The sequence below is a fragment of the Leptosomus discolor genome, chromosome 4 (assembly GCF_034619465.1).
Source record: "Leptosomus discolor isolate bLepDis1 chromosome 4, bLepDis1.hap2, whole genome shotgun sequence".
Taxonomy (NCBI): Eukaryota; Metazoa; Chordata; class Aves; order Leptosomiformes; family Leptosomidae; genus Leptosomus; species Leptosomus discolor.
In genome coordinates, this window is record NC_141394.1 from 74,062,643 (window position 1) to 74,088,846 (window position 26,204).

The window sequence follows — 26,204 nt, forward strand, 5'->3', positions numbered from 1 at the left end:
CCAGCCTATTTGGCAGCCAGCCCTTTCCTTCAGAAATGAGCTGTCCTGGCTGGAGAGCTGGGAGCAACCAGCTGGATTTTTTCCAAAGAGCCTGGTCACAAAGCAACTGGCAGAAGCGTTAAGGGAAGAAATGTGCTCGGCAGCTACTGGCCAAGTGGCAACGACTCAATCTTTACCGGTGCATCTCCGGCATGCCCGGGGAGGAACGCAGACGGCAACCCAAAAGCCGCACCTTTCCAAAGCACCTCTTTCCCAGGCAATAAAACAGGTATTATGATCTGATACTGTAATATCATCAGTTAAGGTTTACATGTTTTAACAGAAAATACTGGTAACCTGATGGTACTTCTGTGTCTGTGGGATCTGGTGGGATTTATTCCAGGTTTGGCTTTTCTGACAGGATGTGGAGTTTTATTACAAAGGCACAGGTATCAAATAAAACCAGCAACATTCTTTCAATTAAATATCCCAATAAAAAAATTAACGCTCAATTTAGGCTTTACGTATTCCTCCCTTATTAAGAGACTAGGTCTTGTGGTTTGTTTTTTTTTTTTTTTCCCCCCCTCTGGAAAGGTTTTAGTGCAGTGATTATATAGCAACAGAACAATAAACTAAAAAAGGCACAAACTGTTTTGTGGGTTTTTTTTTTCTTTCAACTTTTGCTAACACTTTATATTTGTCTATTTTATGTCAGTTAATAAATCACTGAATGCAGCAAGAAAATATTCTGCCAATTTCTGTACACTATACAAAAACCCCTACCAACAGTACATATTTCAGCTTCAGGAGAAATGTACAGCATAGAAAGACTTTTAAAAATATAGTGCCCCATACAGAAATTTTGTTAATTAAACTCACGGTCTCTTGCTACAGTGCCCTTCACCATCCTCATTTCCCCCCTTATTGCTGGGACTCACACTGCGACTCTGCCCCTCCGGCTCCCTACAGGCTTTGGCCAAGCCCGAGCCCAGCACTGAGGGCGCTACCGGGGTCGTGCCGAACGGCTCCTCCACCTCCGGCATCGGTGCCCAGCCCACGGCCCTGCCGCTCTCATTCAGCATCGCCGGCCACGTCTCAGTGCTGGGAAAGCTTTTGGCTGGCGAGGAAAGGGCACTTCTCGGTGCGAGGGAGACACGGGCAGCATCCCACGTGTGGGTCCACGCCATCTGCCCCCCTGCCCACCCCACGGCTCCTCTCCTCTCCGCACGCCCCATGCCGCCTCCCTCCTGGGGCTCTCCCGCTGATGCTTCCATGGTGTTTGCAAGTGCAAGTGCGGTTAACACATGCTCTACCCTTTCACCAAGTTCATCGTGATAGGTGGTGGTTTCCCTGCCCCCCCCCAATACTTCATAAAATAGTAACTTTTTTCCCCCAGGAACTAAATTAAAGGGGTTTTCCCTTTAAATGTATTAACAGAGCTGAACCCCTCCACCCACCCCAAATTAAGTGCAGCCAGAAATGGTTTTCTGTATACTTCTGATACCATGTTTTAAAAGTTAAAACCTACCACTCTTCTTTTTCCCCCAAGACGTAATTCATGCAAAGTTGCTATTTGTTTAAATAAGTTATAAAAGTTGATATCTCAGGCTAGAAGAAGCTGTAGTCTTGGTTATTCTTTAGTTGGCAGGCACTGTACATACATACCAGGTACAGACACATGCCGAATCTGCTTTGCATTGCTTTTTGCATTGTACAATTCACAAATCTGACATCATTAAAGCAGTTAATTACCTTTGATGGAAGGCTGCAGTGAGGCCATCTACGTTTATCAAACAAGCAGCTGGTTAAGATAGTAAGTACGCTGCCCCCCGCCCCCCCGCCCAGCGCTCCCCCAAATGCTATTATCGGTCACACGTTGCTTCTCTGAAGTGGTTAGATTTGGTGCGCACATTAATGTGCAAATGGGTTGCCATAGGAACTGCAGCCTCCATTACGCCTCAATGACACCATTCAGCAAAAGCCAAAACTAAAAATAATAACAACAACAACAACAAAAAACCCCACCCTTAAAAATAAAATAAAAACAAACAAAAAGCCCCAAAAGGCAGCAAAGAGAAAGTCCAACGCACATGCGGAGTCTGGCCCAGGACTGCAGGTTACGCGTGGCTACAGAACAGCGCAGGAGATATTTAGGTTTGATCTCAACTTCACACTATGGTACAACGGGGCTCAGAGTTCAGCCGGTCCGAGTCTGTGCTGGCTTAGGAAGGAGGGGGGGAATGGAGCGGAGTCGTGGTTACCGGATGCACCCAGGGTCTCTCAGACATTTGGCAGAATGAGGCACATCCAAAAAAAGTGCAACACCAGTGCCGTGGTGGCAGTGCGATGTGTTTGAGTGCGTGCACGCGCTTTCCTCTTCATGCATTGTAGCAAGCGGGTTGGGGCGGGGGGGGCTTGCCCCCCACCTTTTCTTTGAAAACTATTTACCAGTAAATAACGGTAAGACGAATGCATATTCTACTTACTGGTGCATGAAATACTGAAAACTGCATTCAAGTAATATTTCTGCACTATTATGAATGCATCACTATGTTATCTTACATTTGGAAAAGGAGAAGACTATGTACACCAGAGCAGTGGTACTATTTTGCAGTTAAGTTTCTGTGCTTTACGGAGGTACCTGGGAAGGAGAGGCCGCCGCTCCGCTCCGCTCCGCCCCGCCGGGTCGCAGGACTCCCAGCACCACCACCTACAGCATGCGAGGAAGGAGCGCTGCTCGGCCGGACGATCGAGCTGCACGGAGCAAACCAAAAGATGACACGAGGGAACAAAAACTCAACCTGAAATTGGCAAATCAACAGTGATGAGAAATAGAAGGGTAATCTATTATTTTTGAAGGGGGAAGAGGAGGACAAAAAAAATAATTTTTTTTTTTCGTTTGGTTGGTTGGGTTTTTTTTATTCTTCCCGCAGCTGCAGGCGGTAGCGGTGGTAGCGGAGCTGGAAAAACATTCTCTCCAGTAAGGAGCGCGTCATCCCTGGCAGGGCATAATGTTCGACGACACCCACGTGCTTGAACCCCAAGGACTCATAGAGCTTGTGGGCTGCCATCTTCACGGCCGTGGTTCCCAGCACGACGGAGGAGTAGTTGTTGAGCATGGCAAACTCCAGCACTTTGCGGCCCAGGGCCTTGGCGATCCCTTTGCCGCGGTAGTTGGAGTCGACGGACATGCGGCGCAGCTCCACCGTGTTGTCTTCCTCGTTGCCCCGCGCTGCCACGATCCCCACCACATTGCCATCCAGGACAGCGACCCAGAAGCAGGAGCCTGTGGGAGATAAAGCAACACATGTAGCCACCAGCCACCCCGGATGGGCAAGGCAGGCAAAGCACCGGCTGACAAACACACCGATGGGAGCCAGGGTTAGGGTCAGAAATCACCTGTCACATGTGGGGACTAACAACCTCCATAAATAAGGACCAATCTTTCTTTTCCCTTGACGCTGTGAAGGGAATGTTGTTTTCCCAAGGGAAATGCACAGGAAAGTCACCACAAACCGAAACAAGATTGCTAGGGACCAAACGTTATGAAGTGCACTTGGCTGCCATCACAGACAGGTAACAACCCTCAGCTCATGGTGGCACCTGACCTGCACGTAGTTGTGCTCTCCTGTCCTACCAGCAGGACCCGGATCCCTCCCAGCAGCAACACCCATCTTTGGCTGCTTGTTGCATCCCACCCTGAGACCCAGCGACGGCACAAGCTTTGCTGCCCAACTCCTTTACTGGGAGTCAAACTTTCTGGAGGCCCTTGTCTCCAGGTTAACAGCCCACCACTGGGCCATCAGCTGAGAGCCGACAATGTGCTCTGGACAGACCCGTGATCTCCAAAGCAAGCAGGGGCAGCTGCAGGCAGCCAGGGAGCCCACGGGGGAGAAGGGCAGGGTGGTGCACAAAGCATCCTCAGCAATTTGAAAGGGCAGGATCCAACTTGGCTGACAGCGAGGGCAGGGAAAGACCAAGCTCCTTTCCCTGACCCACACACAGTCATGCTCTCCTGTCCTACCAGTAACTCCACAGCAGGACCTGGATCTCTCCTAGCACGGCAGGCACCTTGCTGGTGCTTTGGCAAGAGGCAGAGAGAGTTAGCTCGGAACAGGATGGGAGCCCCTGTGCTGGGGCACAGCAGGCAGGGCTGGGGCATGGGGAGCTGGTGGAGCCTCCCTAGGTCTGGGAAACCTGTGCCTGCTGCGGGCCAGACACCAAGCCATGGTGTCCCAGCCTCTTGTTGGGACTCGTAAGGAAGCTGCTTTTCAGGTGCGATGCACCCTGATGGCTCAGGGCTCCCAGTGGCTCCTCCTGCCGCCTGCTTCTCCACCCACGAGGACCTGATATGAAAGGCTAAGTAAGCAACTGCCTGGCTTGTTTCTGACCTCTCCCCATGCATGTCTGGATACGGAAATGCATCCTCCTCTCGCGAACTTCAGGAGCTCAGTGCAGGACTTGCCTAAGACAGCTTCAAATAGAAAATCCAAACTGGGCAGCAAGATGCTGGCCATGAGAAACTGGGACCATGATAGCCAGCAGAGCACCAACAGGGGAAAGTGCCATGTACTGCCCCCCCCCCAACAGCATCTCCTGCGCACAGCCAAGATCAAGGTCATCCACCTCTTTTTCTGCACAGGTTGGGGTGCTTGTGGCCAGGTCCCCCTTGCTTTGGAGCTACTGCTCCTCCTCTGCTGGCACATGCCAGGTGAGAACATCTCGTGAGCTGGAAACACAGTGCTCAAGCAACTCGGGCCAAAACCATGTAGAGTTTGAATGAGCAAAACCAGCCCATCCTTAATTGCGCCCCAGCACTGGTCAGCAAGCCCACTGCTCCAGGAATGAGGACGTGGCTTAAACAGGCTGCGCTTTTGGGGGTGCAGCGGGGTCAGCACTGCTGCTCTGCCATGGGGCTGAAGGCACTGATCGCTGGAGAGAGGCACTGGTCCCATCCCATCCCACTGCTTGTACTGGCCAACAAACATTAAAGCCAATGCAATTAGAAATTGCTGTTAACTGTGGAGTATTACAGCATTGCTCGGCCTCACCAGCAAAGGGACTTAAAAAAAAAAACCCAACAAACCAACAAAACACCAAACAAAAAAACCCCAAACCAAAACCAAAAACGCAAATGAAATTCAAGTAACGAATTACTCGAGCCTTAACTAAAGATCTTTACAGAAAATCCTGGTGAGAGGAAAAGTGTCTTCAATTGAACTGAAAAGACCAATGTTGTCAGCACAGGGCAATGGTGACCTTAGCTTGGATATTGCTCAATTAACACCCAAGAAAGCCACGATTCAATTATGGCAGCTAACGAAGGGCACTGACAGGTCTCTCGCCAAGCAGCAAAGCATTGACTTTCAGTGCTCAGGAGGAACACAGCTTCATCTGGAGGAAAAGGACCCCATAACAGGAGAAACCCCTGGCATGCTGCAGCTTGTCGTAGGTGGTGGCCTTCTCCTTCCCCAGTGCTAAGCAGAAGAAAATCTGACTTGGGCAGCAGTTCCATCTTTAACATCAACCCTGAGAACCATCCCAACCCAAATACATGACATTTTTCTGTAAAGACGATCGTTAAACAGCCCCGGTGGGTGCTCAGGGGTGCATGGCACCGTTCCCCCTGCAAACTGGGGTGGGGGGAATGAATAAGGCAACTCAGAGTCCTTCATTGCTGCAGGACAGCAAAGCATGGGGCGGTGGGAGATGCCTCCCTGGCTGCTGCCTGGGGGACAAGTTCACCCCATGACTCAGTGAAGTCACAGAAAGAGACAGCCGAGACCTTCCGTGCTTCCCTGCACCCCAGCCCAGCTGCCGAGGAAAAGCCGGGTACAAACAAAGCGCCGGGAACCAGCCCAGGTTCAACCCAGCACGCTGGGCTTGGCCCACCTTCAGAGTGACGCGCAGCTCCAGAGACGCTCACTTTTGTTCCCACTGCGAGCAAGTCATTACGCTGTCGCTATCTAGGTCAACAGCTAATTTTTAAAACACCAGGACCCATCTTGACCCATTTATCACAGGCAGTTAAGATGTCTCTCCTCTGCTGCCACATTGACAGCGCAGCTTGCTCCCCTGCATTCACCTGGATCTCAAAATTTAATTTATTCAGACACAAGCCCAGGCAAAGACCTTCAAGTGCTGAAACCCAGCAGCCGCCTTCCCTCTGAATACAATCGTCGGGCTGAGAGCTCATCGCGCTTCGCTCTGCAGCGCTGATTTTAAACCGCTCCTCTTGTGGCGGCTCTGCTCAATGCTCCCCCCCCCCCAGCCCATCCATCATGCCTCTGGTTGCACGGTGAGCACCCCAAGAAATCGGGGCTGCGGTGACCCTCACCCCTACATGCACGGCCACCAATTTCAGCTCCTGCGGTGCAGTCCAAAAACGGGGTTCGTGAGTCTGCCCGTGTTTGAGGAGCAGAGGTGGGATACTCCCCCAGGGGCACACAGTGCCATCCCCAGCACCCACCCAGTCCTGAGGCAGCCCCAAAAAGTGCCACAAAGCAGCCATCAACCGGTGCCCGCCGAGCCGCAGCCGGTGGCACAGCCACCGCATCCCTCTCATCCAGCCCTACCTGTGGTGACTCCTCCTGGAGCTGCTCCTTCAGGAAGTCTGCCTCGTTTTCCTCAAACAGAGAGCTATCAACCCAGGTTCCTCTCGGCCCGAGGTTATGTGATTGCTTCCCTGATTGCTTCCCGCTTTTATTCCTGATTTTGTCCTTCTCAGCAAGCACCTCTCCTCTGTGCCCACCAAGCCCAAGAGGCTCCTAAAGCTCACTCAGCAACACTTCCCACATTTGTAAAACACTTGTTTCTAGTATTTTTGGGTTTTCTGCCTATTTAAAACCCAAACCTGGACATGTCCACCATGGCAGAGCCCACAAGGCCCTTCACCCTCCCAGCCCCCTCTGACCGCTCTCTCCAGGACGGAGGCCATACCCTTACACCTGTCCATCCTGGCAGGAACCAGCACGGTTGCAGGCAACGTGATGGCGAACCTGGACTCCTTCTTAGGTTTTTACTTCCGACTTTAAAGCTTAATTATAATGATTTTGAGTTCATCGTGAAAGGAAATAGTATCTGGCACATCTCCCAGTGTGTGTTGTGCACATAACGCTTACAATTAGCAGCAGACAGGACACATCTGCTCAAACAATGCAAGTTGTATTCGGCTCTTCCTTACACCAGCGCCCTCAATCCCCAAGACTTTTACCCTGCCACCCACCTTGTGTCTACGTCTGCATTTGATTCAAGGATCACCAGCGGCCAGACCCTTCAGCCTGCTAAAGACACTTCAACGTTTCTGAAGGCAGCTACAAGCCCAGGAGCAGCTTTCACCCATGAGGTTGTGAAATCCCTTCTCCAGGGAACTAAATCCCATTTGGATGGGGATTTGCTACCAAAAGCTGTTTTGGGGTGCCAACACATGCTGCTGACCTTGGGCTGAGACCTCCTCTCCTCCGGGCAAAACCTGCGGTTTCAGAGCAGGAACCCTGAAGGTCTTCAGTTTGCTTTTTACCTAAACCCAATATGTTTTTAGCAACCCTAGCCAGCCGCAGCTCCTCACCATATCCACTCTTCCAGCAGCACTAACTCTAGAGTGGGGTGGAAGCACCCTGGAAAAATCACCCCACTGCCACCACCCCAGGGCTGGTGGGGGTCCTCTTCCACATCTTTTCTGGACCAAGGGGACTGACTCAGAGACCGTCTTGATTTTCCACCTTTTCACACCCAGGATGAAATAGAATTAACTTCATCTCACCTGTCAGTAGTGAGCAACAGCCTTGTTTGCAGTGCTATTCATAGCAGCAGCTGACGTTTTACTCTCTCACACTGCTATCTGAAAATAATCACTGCTGCAAAGATAAACACAAACCCTGATGGCTACAACTCTCCCTGCCCTTCAGATACTCATCTCGTGGCAGCATCTGTCTCTGCCTTTGCCCTCCTCTGCTATATTCCGGGTCCCCCCGTCAACTAATTGCTATGGTCATCCAAAGCCCTTCCAGCTCACTCAAAGGTCTGTTCTTCATGGACGTCTTGCATTTAACTACAGCTGTCCCATGAACACCACTCTGGAGTACTAAAGGTACCTACTGGAGGCATTGGCTGCTTCCAGCCAAACACCCAGCTTCTTTGCAGCACTGTCCCTTGCCTCCCGATCCAACCTGGCCTCTCTGAGCTGCCAACAGGCCAAGGTGAGGAGAAGCAGCCATGGAAAGCTCACTCCCACCTAGCTTAGCTCTCTCCCACTCCCCCAGTCCACTGCCTCACCATGCAAAGTGTCAACTTCAGGAACTCACAGGTGAAAGCTGTGACAAAGGAAGAAATTTTTTTATGATGAGGGGGGTGAGACACTGGAAGAGGTTTCCCAGAGAAGCTGCGAGTGCCCCATCTTTGGAAGTGTTCCAAAGGCCAGGTTGGATGGGGCTTTGAGCAACCTGATCTGTTGAAAGATACTCCTGCCCATGGCATGGTGGTTAGACTAGATATCTTTAAAGGCCTCTTCCAACACAAATCATTCTATGAAAATAAAAAACCAAAACAAAACAACAAAAACCAAACCAAACCCAACCCAACACCTTGGGATGCAAGCATCTATGAAAAAGGCACAAAATGGCTGTGATCGGTGTAACAAGGAAGAGGATTTTGGGTTGTTCATGCTTCACAGCAAGGTCAGACATGGTTCTAACTTAGCTGATGGCACCCATGACCTAAAAGCACACATCATGACAGTGTCTTTCTGCTCTAAATTTAAGGATGATTCCCAGCTTTTGAGGACTGAAAGAGCGTTTTTCTAATCCCCCCCCCCCCCCCTCCCAAAGCACAGGCTGCCTTCAGACCCCCCACACCACTGCTGGCCCCATGTCCCGAGGGCTTCCCTAGAGCAGTAGCACCATGCAGACTGCTTATCCTCCACCCGAAGCACTCACCACTCCTGCCCAAAGAGGACGTGCCGTGTGAGTCCCTGGCTGCGCTTGCAAGCCTCCTCTCCCGCTCACCGTCACCATCACTCTCCCCCACGCAGCCGACGAGGATGGTGGGTGAAAATAAATTAATTTATTTTTGCTGCAAATTCTTCTACACCCTTTGGTGAATAAAAGCCGGTGGGTGGATGGGTGGAAAGATTGGAGCCAAAAGCAATAGCAGAGAGTACTGTTAGAAGAGAGGGGGAAAATGAGACATCAGCCTTCCCCACTAGCATGAGTCCTACATGATTGACTATAGCAGGTTCCCACAGCTTTCCTAAGTCCCTTAGTGCTTGTGGACTGCTACCCTGAAAACCAGAATTTAACAGCTGCGTGTTGCTCTGAAAAAGCAAAGCTCTGTCTGCCAGGTACTTTTAAAATCCATTGTTTTCTAGAAAACGCTAGTATTTCCACAGGAGTAAGCAAAGCTCTGGCACCCCAAAACATCCTGAACTCACACTTGGGTCGTCCCCGGTGCCAGCACCCACGCACTGAGTGGTGAGGGGCTGAGCCAGGTAAGACCCATCCCTGCTTTCCACGGGGCTGGAGAGAGGATAGAGCATCTCCTGTGGCCACCACCAACTGCTGGCGCTAATTTTGCATGGATAGGGGGTTGCATCCCTGTAGGAAGGAGTTTTCCCTGGAAGCTCAGCACAGGGCAAGTATGGAAACCTTGCCCAGAGGCTTTTCAATGGTGGCATTGCCATGTCCCACAGCCAAGCTCTTATTAATTCTCTGAGGGTTATTTGTGGAACATAATTTCCAGACAGACACACAGCTTCTCAAGGCAATGTCCCTTCAAGCACAGACTGTGATCTTCCGTTCTGCTTCAGCATGTCACAGCAACACAAATATAAGCAATTCCCCTCCCAGCTCAAAGCTGTCCTGGGTGATGTCCTCAGAGCATCATCCAGACAAGGGGACCAGCAGAGACACTCAGCAGCTACAATCACCACTGCTGGGAACCCGCCAGGCCAACGTCAGCTCCTCTGCATGCCTACAGCAGAGCCAGGAAAGCATCCAAGGACTGGACACTGTGAGAAAAGGAAGCTGATATTAAGAGAAATTCTGGCCAGGCCCCCCCCCCGAAATTGAAAATTAGGAACCTGCATCCCTGGCAGGGATGTGATGTGCAGGAGTGAGCTCTGGGAGGGGAGGGAGACTGCCCACAGGCTCAGGGCACGTCTTCAGGGCTTTGCTGGGAGAAGCAGCATCCTGCATAGGGCAAACACCCCTCTCCATCCTAGATTTTCCCACAGGCTTCTACAAAGGAGCAAAAGGGGGAACACCTCACACACCACCCCCCCACCCCCCCCCCCACCAAAAAAAAAAAAAACTAAAATCATCCCTGTGCTTCCCGTAGGACAGGACCTGCAATAGGCTGTGTCCCTCGCTCTTAGCATACCAACATAAAAGCTTGCCAAGTGACAGGCTTTAGAGATCCAAATGCCCCCAAACTCCTCCCTGCAACCCGCTGACGTAACGTGGCACGGCCCGGTGCAACGCCACTGCACGGCAATACCAGGACAGAGGCAATGCAACACGCTGTCGCATCATGAAGCTTTAAATGTTTGCCCTTGGAGTCACTTGTTCAGCCTCCTGTGCTGTCTTTCAGCGTGATTTTGGCCTGAGCAGCAGCCCTGTCTGCCAAGCACGGGTGGCCTGAGCAAGGCAGTACATAGGGACCCAGGGGGTGTCCTGCACTGGACACAGTGCTGTGCAGTTATTACTTATTTATAGATAAATGGTTAAAAAGCCCTGAAGTTCGGTGTCTCGCCTCTCCTCCTGCCAGCACTATTTATATACATCGCTTTAAGCGAGACAGGCCACGCGCGGCAGCAAGTGGACAGAGTCCCCAGCCCAAGGCTGGCTGTGCCATGGCTGTGCATTGCTGATGCCATTTAAACCCTTGCCCTTTTAGTCCGTCTGGGTTTTGAAGAGGGAGCAGAGGAACTCAGCACTTGAGGCAACTCTCCCTCCTCCTTCCCCTCCACCCTCGGTGAAACGCGGGGCAGACCTGCCGAGTTACATCAGCGTCAAGAGAGAAAGGAGGCTCTTCTGGGGAGAGCATGGCTGCCATGACGTGAATGCTGCCGGTGGAGGGAGTTTGGGGCACCGATGTGGCACATCGGCTGCCGCCTGGCCACCGACACGGGCAGCTTGGGCACCGTGACTAACCAAGGACAGGCAACAGCTGTACCTGCTACTGACGGCAACTGCTCAGTTAGCCAGGACGGGGAGCGATTTATTTCTGTGATCATAAAGCGCATTATTATCCTATTCGCTCCTTACCTCCAATCTTTCCTGTGTCTCGAGTTCCTCTCCCTTCCATCTTCTAGCCCCGCTTGGCTTCAAGCAGGGCTGCTGTCCTGGTTTGACCAACTACACTCCAGCTGAAGAAGAAATACTGGCAGATTATGAGGGAGTCAGAGCTGCTTCAGAAGCGATTGTTAGCGAAGCACAGCTCCTCCTGGTGCCACGATTGCCAGTGCTGGGCTGGATGTTCAAGGGTAAGGTTCCTTCTACGCATCGTGCCACCGATGCTACGTGGAGTAAGTGGGTTGCATTAATCACACAGCGGGCCCGGATAGGAAATGACAGTCATCCAGGAATCTTTGAAGTCACTACTGATTGGCCAGAAGGTAAAGACTTTCTAATGCCACAGAAGAAGGGGTAACACGTGCTGTAGAAGCCCCACCATATAATCAATCGCCAGATAATTAAAAGTAATATGCTCGGTTTACTGATGGATCCTGCCGCCTTGTTGTAAGAGTCGGTCCGAAAACAGCATTGTCTCAACCTTCCCTACACTTGTAGGGAACTGTCGGAAGTGGAAGGCTGCTGTGTGGAGTCCCACATGACAACTTGCAGAAGCAGCTGAGGGAGAAGGTGAATCGAATCAGTTTGCTGAGGTAAAAGCCATCCAGCTGGCTTTAGACACTGCTGAACAAGAAAAGCGGCCAAAGCTCTATCTTCACACTGACTCATGGATGGTAGCTAAGGCCTTGTGGGGCTGGCTGAAACAGTGGAAGCAGTATAACTGGCAGAGCAGAGGTAAACCTATTTGGGCTGCCACACTGCAGCAAGACATCGCTGCCTGGCTGGAGAGACTAGTTGTCAAGGTACCTCAGGTACCCAAAAGTCGGGCCACTGAGGAACACTGAAACAACTGGCAAGTGGATCAGGCTGCAAAAGTGTTCCTAACAGACCTAGACTGGGAATATAAGGGTGAACTATTTTTAGCTCAGTGGGCCCATGACACTTCAGGACATCAGGGAAGAGATGATGCAACATACAAGTGGGCCCATGACCGAGGGGTGGATTTAACTATGGACACTATTGCACAGGTTATCCACGACTGTGAAACATGTACCATAATCAAGGAAGCTAAACGGTTAAAACCTTTACGGGGGATGGGGATGATGGCTGAAGTATAAATATGGGGAGGCCTGGCAGATTGATTACATCAGACTGCCTCAAACCCACCAAGGTAAGCATTACATGCTCACAATGGTAGAAACAACTACCAGATGGCTGGAAACATATCCCGTACCTCATGCCACTGCCCAGAACACCATCCTGGGCCTTGAGAAGCAAATCTTGTGGCGACATGGTACTCCAGAAAGAATTGAGTCAGACAATGGGACTCATGTCAAAAACAATCTTATAGAGGACTGGGCTAAGGAACATGGTGTCAAGTGGGTATAACATATTCCCTACCATGCATCAGCCTCTGGGAAAACTGAACAATACAATGGACTATTAAAAGCTACTCTGAAAGCAATGGGTGGTGGAACTTTTGAAAACTGGGACAAGCATTAAGCACAAGCCACCTGGTTAGTTAACACCAGAGGATCTATCAATTGAGCTGGTCCTGCCCAATCTGACCTCTCACATACAGCAGAAGTGGATAAAGTCCCTGTGGTGTGTGAAAGGAATTTGTTGGGGAAAACTGTGTGGGTATTTCCTGCTTCGGGGAAAGACAAACCTATCCGTGGGGTTGCTTGCACTCAAGGACCTGGACATATTGGTGGGTAATGACGAAGAATGATGAAGTCCAGCAGGTACCTCAAAGGAATCTAGCTCTGGGTGAGAATACCCAATTCTGAGCTGTACAGCGATAATTGCTACATAATACTAACAATATTCAATGTGTCTTTCAGGATAACATAGTGGTGATGACTGGAGCTAGCCTCATCGAGTCACATCCAATGACTTCCTCAAAGACGGACTTGCAACCCGTGGGCACGAACCGCAACAAATACCATCTTTTTTGCCCTGAGCGACTGCTACGATAGATGGAAACCCACAATCATGAACTAAATGAACTTAAACTTTTGAGTAAGACGACAAATCATAAGCTAGTGATGGGTATGACACAAATGGGATGGAATAAGGGGTGGAATGTCCTGGCTTGAGCTAAACCAGAAGTAATTCTGTTCAGTGATTTTATTTTTCAGTTAAGTCTCTTCTAAGTAACTGCACTTTCTGAAAAACAGCAGCCTGTTTTTCCAGACAGTGACTGCCTCCAGCAGTGATAAGGCCTGATGTTTATAGTTAGTACCAAGGAATGGTATGCAGAGAGGCTCTTGCTTATACTTGCTCCTGTAAGCAAGGTCACTGCTAAATTCTGTATCCTGTGTTGAGGTGCCAGCAGTGAAAAAGGGTCAGAGCGAAGTGAAAGGTCACACCTGCAGGGAGAAGCAAACCGGACAGGTGACCCCAAACTGACCAATAGAGTATTCCATCCCATACATGTCATATCCAGTACATAGCTGAGGGATCACGAGGGTCAAGTTCTTCTTCGATGGCTGACATCCAGGGAGGACTGCATCCATTCTGTCTGCCATCCCGATCCATGCATTCCTGAATCCATCTCCTGCATCCTGTCTGCTGCCAAGTCCAGCCTGGGACAGCCCCAGTGCCAGCCCTGCAGTATTAGTGGTGATGTATTGTCATCGGGGGGGGGGGGGGGGCTAGGTTCAGTATTGGTTCTCTGTATATTTGTATGTATTTTATTATTTTCTTATTAATATTCTTTTCTTTTTATTGTTCCATTAAAGCTCTTTTAGTTTTCTTTTCCCATCTGTAAACCTCTCTCCCTTATTCTCTCTCTCTTCCCCTTCTGGGGAGGGAGAGGGGTCAATAGCAAGCATCTGTCATTCATTAGTGGCTGGCCCAGCCCTAACCCATGACAGCTGCATAACAACTCCCACACTCTATGCTTGGACTTCAGTTAAAAAGCATTCCTGGAGGGCTCCTACAAAATAATGGCATTTCAGTGTAGTTTATGGCCATGGAAACCAGGTGAGATGTGACAGACCTTGAATCTGACACTCCTGACACTCACTAGCATCCCTCTGTACCAGATGAGGCCCAGGCACAGGGGAACAAAGAATGTCAGGGACACACAAGAATTATTCATGCATAAAATTAGAAATGCTGTGGGACCTCTTCCTTCCCATAAATAACTCCACATAACCTACCACCGCAGAATTCATTGCCCCATTATAAATAATTCCCTTCTGGAAGAGCTCAGGGCAGCACATCTATATGCCGAGGGTACGTGACACCCCTTGATTCATGAGGCATCTGGGCAGCAGGTGATGAGATCACCTACACAGCATGAGAAGAGATGGATGATTTGGTCCCAAGCAACCAGCTCAGCTACTTATCCATCTACCGTCTTTTCCATCCTTGCTACCTTTCACCTTTGTTGTTGCTACTGAGGGCTGCAACCATCCCTAAGCTCAGGCAAAGCCTCCTCCAGAGCTGCCATCAGCAGGGGATCAGTGGGATGACAGTGACATCCAGCATTCAACCTGCAACATAACCACAGCGTGGTTCCATGCGCATTCACTACCAGGAACACCGTGACCACAACCCACAACAGCAATGGGTCTCAAACTGCCCCAGAGACGGGAATTCAGAGGTGGCCTCTGCAGCTGACAAACCCGAGCACAAAATGAGACACAGGGGGTGATGGGGTTTTGGACTCCAGGCAACAGCTGGCCTAAACATCTGTGCAAATCCAAAGCGAACTTGGGATTCAGACTGGTATATGCCCTTACATGCAGCCACTGATAAACCTGGAGCAGAAGCACACGCTGCACAGGTGATGGTCCCACCAGAGGTTTTGCTGCAGCCCAGCTTTACCTTCACCTGGGGATGGAAAGGGTGGTGGGGCCGCAATGTACAGTAACAGGATGAGAACTGACTTTCATCAGTGCCTGCTCCGTGCTTCCTGACGGAGCTGGTCTGTCCTCAAAAGCACCCAGCTACTTTATCACAAGTATTCCATTTTAGGGTATCAAAGCCCCTGGAAAACCCCTAAGATGTTGACAGCTAGCTACAGTTTACTGTCACTCTAATACGTGAAAAACACATTCTGCAGCAAACAGACTTCAGAAAGTGGCCAGGTTTGGTCCTAAAGAGCATCTCCTGCTGTCACTGCTGGGGATGTATCCCAGCAGGTATTCCTCATCTTCTTAAAACCTTTGCTTTGAACCTCACCCTGTCACCCTGAAACATCTCTATGACAGCTCCTACCCATGCACCTTACTCCTCTACAGCTTCAGGAGGAGCCAGCCTGTACGTCTGGACCAACGCAAGCTGTTAGAGGCCATACCCCACATCAACACTCCCTGGGTTGATTTTTCAAACAGGCTTCAGTCCCACGAGGTCCAGAGGGTCACCACGCGTGACAGCACTGGGGGAGCTCAGCAAAGCTCCAGGAAGTGCTGGGCACAAGCTTTTGATGAGACAGCCAGAAATTCAGGCAATGCCGCAAGTAGGGTAAAGACAGCCCTTCCAGCACGTTTCAGAGGGTGCTATATTAAGAGGTGCAACAGCAGGACTTTAAAATCTTGTATCTGGCTCTTTTTGCGAGCTGTGATGCACCTTGAAAAGCAAAGACTGTAAGAAAGCCAATGTGTAACAACTGTTCAAGAAAAAGCTGCAGAAGCAGTTAGGGGGGATTAGAAGTACGTGGTTACCAGGGCATGTTTAGCCTGGCCCATCGCTCTGCTCTCTGCTATTGAAAAGAAGGACACGCTACAGAGAAAGGAGAGACAAAACCACCAATGTAGCGATTGGGGGTCTACCTGCTGGGTCATCAAGAGAAAGCACAGTCTGAGAAACCAGGCATTGTCTGTGGTTTTTGCATGTGAGCAATTGTTATCGATAAGCAAAGTATTAAATAGCTTAAAGGAGCGGATAAAGACTAGAATATGCGATTTTGGCCTGGCATTGTCCTCAGGGCTAACTGGATGATGAGTCCCGGCTCAATGGAGCTGGCTCAGCAGAACAGACTGGTCTGCACAAATGGACAAAACCAGAAAAGTAGTATTTAAAGTACTTTCAGAGTAGATGTTCCCTATGCATGTAAAATCCACACTAAGCCTATCAACTGCAGAGTCAGACCTTAAGTAAACCAATGCTTTAGAATTCAGACTAGTTTTTAGTTAGAAGTTTAAAGGAAAAAAGAAATCAAGCCCTTCTGCCAGCTTTGCTAGCCTGCATCCTCCCAGCAACTGCTCCAAAAGACTGATGTGACAATTAGCTCCTCATTAGTTGAATTAGTTTACAGGATTAAATGTGTTGCTGCTTGTGTTTTAAGCCAGCTCCTTAAAAGGACATTGCTAAGGCTCAAATCTCCATCTTCTACATCAATCTCTCACTATATGGCTTTATTGCTTTCAGAAAGGTACTGTGTTTACATTACAGCATTTTCCACTTCCAAAAACTGAAAAAAATGGAAAATCTACAATTATTTGATGTTTTAGAATTCATTATTTGCTGGCTGACTTTTACTCCATATGCATTACTGTAAAAGGCACTGAACAATAACCATCAAATTACTTCCTTTTAGCTTAGCAGTAGGCCTAGCTATAAATCATATGGGGAAAACTGATAGAATCAATTTTATTTTCACCATCCATCATTATTCGTCTGGTGTAAATTTAGCCAAGACTCCCTTCACTTCAATAGAAGTGCCTGTATCTACACAGGTATTGCAACAAGTGCTTCACAGCAGAGAGAAACTAACATTACATTTACTTAAGGTTAAACAATAAATGCAATTCTGAGCTCTACAAGGACTTACAAGGAGTTTTATGCTGCTCTAACTGAGGTCAACAACCTTCATGGTGAGTCACCCTCTGGGAGAGCCCCTCTTCTGCAAATGACCACAGCAAAAGCCCACACAGCTCGCTGCAAACAGCAACTTTTAGTCAGGAATGAGGTAGGCAAGACGAATTGCACCCAAGATGTAGGTTCAAACTTAAGGTACGGCATAATGATGCATTAGGACAGAACAACTCATCTATGCGTGCAAGCTCTGTTCATCAGTAACAAGGCTGAGAGGTGCCTCCCCTACCTTACAGCTCAATCACCTACCTATAGCAAAAAGGGAGGGACCAAAAATATTTGATATTTCAAACATGACAGACCAAAGAAACCAACCAAACCAAAACACACCCCAAAACAGGAGTACACGCTTACAGTACTAGCAGAGCTGGGAATAGGTCACCCCCAGCAGGTAACCAACTGCATTCTACAGCATATAACCCCAACATGTGAGATGGGGCTCCCCAAGTGCTGGTGGAGATGCTGACTGGTTCAGCAAACACACCCAAATCTACATCTGTAAGGCAGAGAAGTGACAGAAAAGGGCAATAGCTCAAGATTCAATTGTAAAGGACGCACATATTCAGCCAAAACATGCTGCACAGCATGTTCCAGGGGTTTTGAACATGTTCCAGGGGTTTTGAACACGGATGTTTTCCCCCCTTAGCAGATTCCTGCTGCCCTCAAAAGCGCTTGAATGAGGAGTTCACTACCACAGCAGCTGATGAGCAATAATGACAAGTAGGAGTTAGCAATATTTATGGTGCAGAAACACTGACCAGCAAAGTCTCAGACCCCAGGGCAGCTCCTCCGCTTTCCTTCCTGGGGTGCACCAGGAACTGACAGACAGGGACTGCATTACACCAAATGCTGCACAGCAAAGAGAAGGTACCACGACACTCTCCTAACAATAACTCCAACTCTGGGGCACTCAAAGCCTTTCTTTCTGCAGATGACTTGAGTTTCACAAGAATCCTACCTTGTTGCTAACACAATGAATCAAACCTCCCTGACCTCTAACGTTCCACTGTATTAATAATCTACAGGAGTGAAACAGCAGTCACAAAGAGTTATATTTTCTCTGAAACCACAGTGAAGAATTCACTACTCAACGTGGAGGAAGACATCAGAAAAAAAGAAAAGGTTCAGGGCACAGATTTAGTACAAACTACAGGCTAAAGTCAGGTGGTGCACGGCTTGATCTCCTTGAGCCTATTGCACGCAAGAAACATTTCTTTCTAATTTAGCACAGCAGCTTGAAATGGTGCTGCACACAAACCCCTCCCAGAGCTTGGGCATCCAACAAGGACACCAGTCATAATCAGTTGGGACCAACCCACCCCATCATATCACAGCACATGAATAGTCATCATCTGCCACACCAAGATGAGCCCCTAAAATCCATTGCAATGGACTGGGAAGAGCTCAAGAGGTGAGCAGTGAGGGTGGCACTGAAGCACAGCTCACTACCTCTGTCCTCCCCAGCTGCCTGCCAAGGGTGCTTCCTTGGGCACTTCTCAACCAGGACCAATCTGACCTGTTAGTATGAGTCCTCCAACCAACAGGTCAAACCTATTCCCCTAACATCTGGGTAAGGAGCAGATGACTACATAACAGGGGAACTGAAATGACAATAAAGCTGGTAAGGAGAAACAAGCTTGGGTCAACCAACAAAACCCAGAGCCTCTCAGCCCTGCTGCCATCAACATGGTCCAGTGTCTCTGAAAAGATGCTCATCCTGGCATGGAAGGTGATGGGGAAAAAATAACCAAAAAAGCGCCACTTTCACCTGCAGCATGCCAAGAAACAAGGCCTTTCCCATGGAAAAGGGGTCTGCCATGCACTTCTGACAGCTGAGGCTAGAGGCAGCAACAGGACTAACACTTCAGCTTGTAGCAAATGCAACTCCTGACCTATGTAAATAAATGAATCAATAACTAGCAAACCTCCCTGGAAGCAAACCTTCCAAGTATTCCCTAAGCTCTTTAAACACCATCACACTTCAAACACTGGAGGTCTTCCTCCAGCAATGACTCTTAACCTACAACATACCAACCAGCCCATCCTCTTCTGGAAGAGCAGGGAAGGAGGCACTCACCCCACCACATGGGACTGGACGCCGAGGCATTTTGCTGTGCTGCTGTGGGGCTGAACCTGGCCCATGGACAGCTGCAGGCACCTCCTGGCATTTGCACCTTCCCACATCTCCAACGCAATGCTCAACCAACCTGACCCGGTGGTCAGGTAGAATCAGCAGATGGGGGTACCACTGCGTTCCCATCCCGCTGTGCCTGTAAAGCCTGGCTGGAGGAGATGCCAAGCCCCTCCTGAGATGGTGTCTGGGAGTCCTCAGACCTTCGGAGGCAACCAGGCCATCCTGACAGCCAGGACTCCCAGGGACAATACTGCAATGGGCACTCTCTCCTTGAAAATAAACTCAGGCCTTTTCTTCCAGCAGGAGAAGCCTGTGGAGACAACCTACTGCCCTTCAGGTACCACCTCCCCATGGCCATCCCACCGCAGGCTCCCACTGTAAATTAACGCCTCTCTTGCCTGCAGCCCTTGTACTTTTCTAGATTTACTGTGGATATTTTCATCCCTAGAGGGCCGTTACACCCAACGCAGCCAAACTAAGCCCTGGCATAAGGTTGCTCCAGTGTGTCCCGCCTGTGTACGGTAATGTAAAGGGCTCCCCCACCCTCCACTCTGCTGGAGCCCTACACAAGGAGGGCAAACTCTGGGTCATGACTTCACTTCCTTCTATCATGTACATAACAAAAATGAAAGTTCTCTACGAAGCCTCAGTATTGTCTCCTTCCACCCACCACGCCGCAGACCTCAGCAAGAGCTCCCAAGCAGCACGAGCCTCCACCACCACACACAGCTTGAATTTTTAACTCAGCAAACTGGTGGCAATGCCCCATGTAAAGCCAGAGCACTGCCATGGTGCAGCAAAACACACACCCAGATGCTCACTCCTGTTAAAAAACAATGTGTTTCTACATCCCTTTTCCAGTACATCAAGGCCAATGCGCCTTGGGTGTAATTCTACCAAAAACTCCACTACTCCAGACTAAAATGAGCACATTTATTTAATGTGGCAGCGTAAGAAAATTCTACATCCATAAATACACGAACATCTGTCGGACTGGGCACAGACAATGGATGTGTTGTGGACGATGCATTAACGGAAAATGAAAGTTACATGTGTAAATCTCTACATCTTTAGAATTAAAAAAGAAAAAAACAAAACCAAAGCCTTTGCCACATGTTCAGACTACCATGCCAGACCAATCAGGCCAAAAAGTCCCTAGAAAAGCCTAATCTGGTTATTCCCAGATCTCCTGTGACGACCATCTATCACCACCTTACACCCCACATCCACCTGAGTGGGGTTCCTTTGAGCCCCATCCTCAATCCCAGTCACGAGAGCTGAGGATTTGAAAGAGATTTGCAAAATAAATCAGTGCAGTGATTTGAAATGGGACATGAAGGGCAGTCTGCTTAGGGCTAGTGAAAGCAGGTACCTTCATGCCATGTACCATCAGCCTGTGGCGCATTCATTCACCAAGCATCTACGAAAAGGGGATCACTTATAAATATGAACAGCACCTACAGCAACCAGAGCCAGGAGAGACGCAAATCCTCACAATCCTGGGTAGAAAGGGAGTATGTTGAGGACTCGTTGGACTTTCCCAACTTCAAAGGCAACACTATACCCCCATACCCGATGCTAAGACAGGGCAGAATGAACATAGCTAACAGGTTCACAGCTGCAACAACTCCTTCCAATGCACCAGTTTTCCCTAAAACATCAGAAATTCATCTTGCCGGCAGCTGATAGCACACACACGGCAAACTCATCGTTTACTCCATCACTGTATTTCCCATTTATGCCAACAGATCTCCTGTAAAAATCAAAAGAACACTTGAACCCATACGGATGGATACCCCTAAGTATACACTGAACTCCCAACAAAAGTCAAGGGATTTAAGCCCATGATTAAGTTAAAGCAAATGCTCTACTGAATCTTTAAGCCAAACTGTCCCAGAGATCAGTTTCAGTGAACGTGTTGGGGGGGTTGTGGGGTTTTTTTTTTTTGGTTGGTTTTGTTTGGGTTTTTCAGTTGGTTTTTTTTCCTCCTCAGAATTTCACTGAAATCCTCTTTAGCTGTTTGAGTTATCGATGAAAAATGTTCCCACTTCTTAAGAATCCTTGCAGATGCTTTGATGCTTTTCAGACTACTGATGGCTCAAAAAAAGCCCCGTAAAACCCGATGATGGCTTATTCCCAAATGAAAATCACTGCCCGAGAGGCACAGCTTGATGTTATCCTCTGAACATTTGCAGGTTCTGAAATCACACCAGACGTATATTTTCATAGCCATTAAGTGAATCTAATTGACTTTATAGGCAGCAAATCTTGAAAAGGTGTTTTACAAATACCCCTTTTAAACAGTTTGAATTAAAAAAAAAAATCTTTCATTAGCATCCCTTTCATACAGTAATTTCCCCCTCTCTCACTTTCTCCCTTTTTTTAACAAATCCCACCACTAACTATGTAATTCCAATAGTGAGGACTTTACTAAGATGTTCACTGCTGTTAAGCAGACACAGCAGCCAGGTATCTGCCGTGCTTTTATTGCTCTGTCTCTAACTAACCATCATCTACTATTGCTTAGCACTTACCAATGGCAGGTGCTCCAAACCAGGCTATTTTAAAAAGCTTCTCTTTGTAGTTCTACTATTTAACATTATTTTAAATTGAAAGACTACAGATCTAGGTCCCTCCTGGATTCCCACTAGAAGTGTTACACAGTGTTTCTGGTGCTGTTATCTAGTTCCAGGGAGGATGAACAGATTTGGCACCTCCAAAAAAAGAACAAAAAGCCCTGACCTCAGCAAATGAAATGTGGTTTGTTTTTTTTTTTTCCCTGTACTCTGACTGCAATAATGATTTTGTATATCCTCTCAAAACGGGAAGAATGGAATCTATAGGCAAAATCATAGCAGAAAAGATCAATAGGCCATGCCCACATACATCTGGGAGCGAGGTGGGACAGATGCTCTAAAGAAGGTGTAAGAAATCCTGTTGTTGGCAGTTCATTTGCCTTTAGGCAAAATGTTCTCTCCCTACCATCACTGACACGTGGGTTTGTGCACTGACGCACTGTTTTCAGCTTAGCAGACACAATATCCTCGTGCTGCTGACTTCTATTTATTTTCTCATCTTTGTCATTCTGAGTATTCTATCAAAAAAAAATACTTGCACTCACCATGCAAAATATCTGAACGACAAACTAAGGAAGAGAAGAAAGCACTTAGAGAATGAAATTAAGCAAAGGGATATACATTTTAAAGTGGAATGGGAGGAAGGGGAAGATCAGAGAGATACAAAGAGGGATGCTGGGTGTGGGACCACCACTCTTGGGAAATGCCAGAAGTGATGAATGAAGCAAGAACCAGACCAGACAAACCCACTGGAGAATTCAACACAGGGATGGACAAGAGAGCCAAGCAGAATTCAAAGGATAAAACACATGGATATTGCAGTTTGACAGAAGACTGGAAAAGTAGGATACAGAACTGCTGTGGCAGGGGTAGAAAGAGGGGGAAAAAATGGAAAAAAAAAAAACTGGGAACCAACAGTGGTTCCTTGAATAGTAGCTGTTATTATCTGATAGCTGTTGAAATGCGTGTTGTATGCGAGGTGCACTGAGGAGCCATTCACGGCTGGACAGCTGGCCCATCACCCCCCATTTCAATTAGCAGTGTTAGCGCAGACACCAAGAGCTGCAACTGTAAAAAGCAAATAAACTTGCATCTCCGATGCCGGTTTCCAAGTCAGGATTCAAGCACACTGGCAAGAGGGAGTGGGAGCAACTTGTACAGCAATTACTGGTGATCGAGGATAAATCTAGGCAAGTAGCTTACTTAAAAATGCAGGTTTTGTCAATTCAAAACAATTTACACGTTTGTCCTGAATTCACCAAAGAGCTTCAGCTGGGAAAGAAAACGCAGCGGAAAGCCAGGCTGGCACTGATCCTGCACGCAGCTCACCCCCACGCCGCCGGCCGAGACACCTGCACACAGCTCCGTCCTCCTCAGATCACAGGGCATGTCCTGGCTGCCGGGACCTCGGAGATGGTCCCCCTCAACACCACCTCTTCAACTACTACACTGGTATAAAATACCTAAATATACAATTTAAACAGGGCAACCCCAGCACTGGCTCAGTATGGTTTTAATAGTGCCATGCAAAGAAGAAGAGAGGGACCTGCCTGGGATGTAACAAACATTAACATGGCTCTACCATAATCAGTATTTTTCAAACATACACTTGGGTCTGACCTTTGCTTCCTGAGGAAGCTTGTAACAGAACCAACAATTTTGTTTCAGGATGAAAAAGAGTATTACATTCACCACTAAATGCAGATTTCTGCTTCTTCATAGGGAAAAAAATAGAGAGGGAGTAGTAAATCAGCTTAATTTGGATCAAAACTATCCTCCCTTTTATTTTCCAATTCCTGAACTGAAAAATCATTTTCTCATAAAACCTCTCGTGTTTAGTTTTGCCACCTGGATAAACCCTAGAAGTAGCACATGAATTTTAAGTGACAAATATGACTTGCAAGTTATCGTTTCAAGCATTCATCATAACGCGTTGTATTTTTCTATTAGCGCTTGTTGCAAATCCAATTTTAAATAGCAATATTTGATGTAGCCACTTAAAAATACACCTGTAACACATGTTTCTCATTACCTATTTTGAAAAGCCTCCTTTCACTCACAGAACCCCGTTTTAAAGCAGAATCCTAACTTGGCACTAAACCATGGGAATCTCAGGTCTAAATTTCAGAATTATCCTGTAAGAAATAAAATCTCAATTCTTGAAAGAAACACTTGCCAAAAACTTATGTAAGACAATATATGTTATGCTCTCATAAATAGTTAATTGATTGCTGGGGTCCAATGGGTCAATAGACAACTTAAAAGAATGGCTCAAAGCCATCTGTAACAGATACCATGGCTTATACCTGGCTCTAACCAGATCATTACAAACTAATTTTTGATGCACCCTTAATAAAAAGCACGAGGCTTCTTGGTGACTCCACTTGGCCCTTAGCAAAAAAAGAAACAAAAAATCCGCAAAAAACGAACAAAACTCATTATTTGGTTACAAGTAATAGATTTGTAAATAAAAACTAGGTAAGACACGCTGCTATCTTTGGATTCCCTTTAAGACCGCTTTCATTAGCTACCTGTCAGGAAAAAAAATATTCCTCAGCTTCCTAAGGAGGGGGGGGGGGGATAAAAAGAAAAAAAAAAGATTAAAAAATACACTTTGAAGCTCCCTGTTTCGCTGATGCAGAAAGCAACAACAAAGGCCCGTACATCTCTCGGCTCCTCGCAGAACCAGATACCAGCAAAACACTCTGCTAAGTCTCTCTTTTTGCTTTAGTCTGGAAGGGAGTAGCATCGAACATGTGATTATTTGTAACAGATCCCCAGCGCTGTATTACCAAAATAAAAGCGTGGGCTTTGCAATACAGCGGTAAACAACACACAAGGGGCTCTCGGCTGCTCTGAGCCCTGCCAGCCATTCCCATCCCGGGTAATTAAATATAACCTGCCTGAATAAAGATTTAAACCTAAAGAGGGAATTTCAAAAAGCCACTCTGAAACTGGAGATATTTTGAACAGTCAGCCTTCTTGAAAATCAGGCTGCGCATTTAGGCCTTTACATAAAAACCGCTTTTGCAATATATTTAGAGGTCTTAAGATAGACAGAAATGCCTAACAATAATTTCTAAAGTATTCAGGCCCCTGGCCGTGCACACTGGGAGGAACCAACCTCACCACAGACACTCTTGGATAATCCTAAGAGGCTAAATATAACATAAATATAAAAAATAAATACAATAGAATAATGTGCTGGGGAATAAGATTTTTCAGTTCATGTTCCTACATCCAAAATTCAGTGTCAAGAGGGGCTCAAAGCTTTGTACTTTTAAAACCCTTGCCACTAGTTAGATACCTGACACAGAGCCTGAATTTAGTCCATTATGAAAATCTTAACCTGAAACAGACTTTTGAGTAATTGTTTTAAATCTTGGCCATTCCTAAGAAAGCTAGAGAAGGAAGAAAAACCACTGAAAACCCTTCATAAGAGTAATTAATTTGCATTTAAACTTGTGCAGAAAATTCTGTAGTTCTTTTTAGGTTTATTCACCAAAAGAGTCATGAGAAATTACACACAACCATGACAGAAAACATCCAACACTGCAGAAAACATTAAACAAATTAGTCAAAGCCAGAAAAAAAACCAAAACAGAACACCTGATGTTCCTGCCCGCTTTGTGCTCCTTAGTCCCAGCATGGCTTCTGTTTGCTGGTCTTGAGAAGTTAACTGCGCCTAAAAACTACTGAAATTCATTCTACACAACGTATACTTCTTGTATTGAAGATTAATGTAAAAAGTAATGTAAAAACCCTTGTACCAGGGTTTTTAAATACCTGCAGGCAGAGCTTATGTTCAGAAGCACGATATCCACCCAGTCACGGCTACAACTCAAATACCACTGCACTAACTGACAGTCATGTCAACTAGGGACTAATTTTACAGAGAATTTTTGAATGCATGAAAAAAAAAAAAAAGAAAAGAGGTTATATTGCTCCGCGAAATTTACTATTTTCATATCAAAATCTATTTGCATCTATTCTGACATGGGACTGCGCTGAAGCTCACGGATCTGAAGGGAGGGCTATTTTCGTCTTATGGATACGCACGCTGAGGAATAGGTTTGTGCATATGTTCCTACCCCAGTGGTAAACAAATAGGAGGGGGGAAGGCTGCAGCAGCTTGCCCATCAACGTGCTTATCCGATTTGCGTGGATGACATAGCCCTGAATCCGCAGGCTGCTCCGCTCATCAGACGAGTGCAGTTTTCCCACGTGCCTGCCCTTGGCTGACAGCACCGCTCTTCTACTCCGCACTACTTGAACCCCCCCAAAAGTGGAAAAAAATGAATAACAATGATTTTGTGGGGCTGAAAGAGCCCGCAGGCCCTCAAGTGGGTTGAGCAGAGCTGACCCGCGTGGCTTGGCACTGCGAGGGAGCCGGGCTGC

The 26,204-nt window shown here is 47.6% G+C and overlaps 1 protein-coding gene across 1 annotated transcript in view; it reads right to left on the minus strand.

The window, feature by feature from the left end:
• Positions 1-2,897: 2,897 nt before the first annotated feature.
• ASPNAT (aspartate N-acetyltransferase) overlaps positions 2,898-26,204 on the minus strand; it is a 31,401-nt gene continuing 8,094 nt past the window's right edge. The window contains exon 3 of the mRNA XM_086464557.1: positions 2,898-3,265. Coding sequence (XP_086320683.1) covers positions 2,898-3,265 — 368 coding nt within the window. The remainder of the gene's footprint in view (positions 3,266-26,204) is intronic.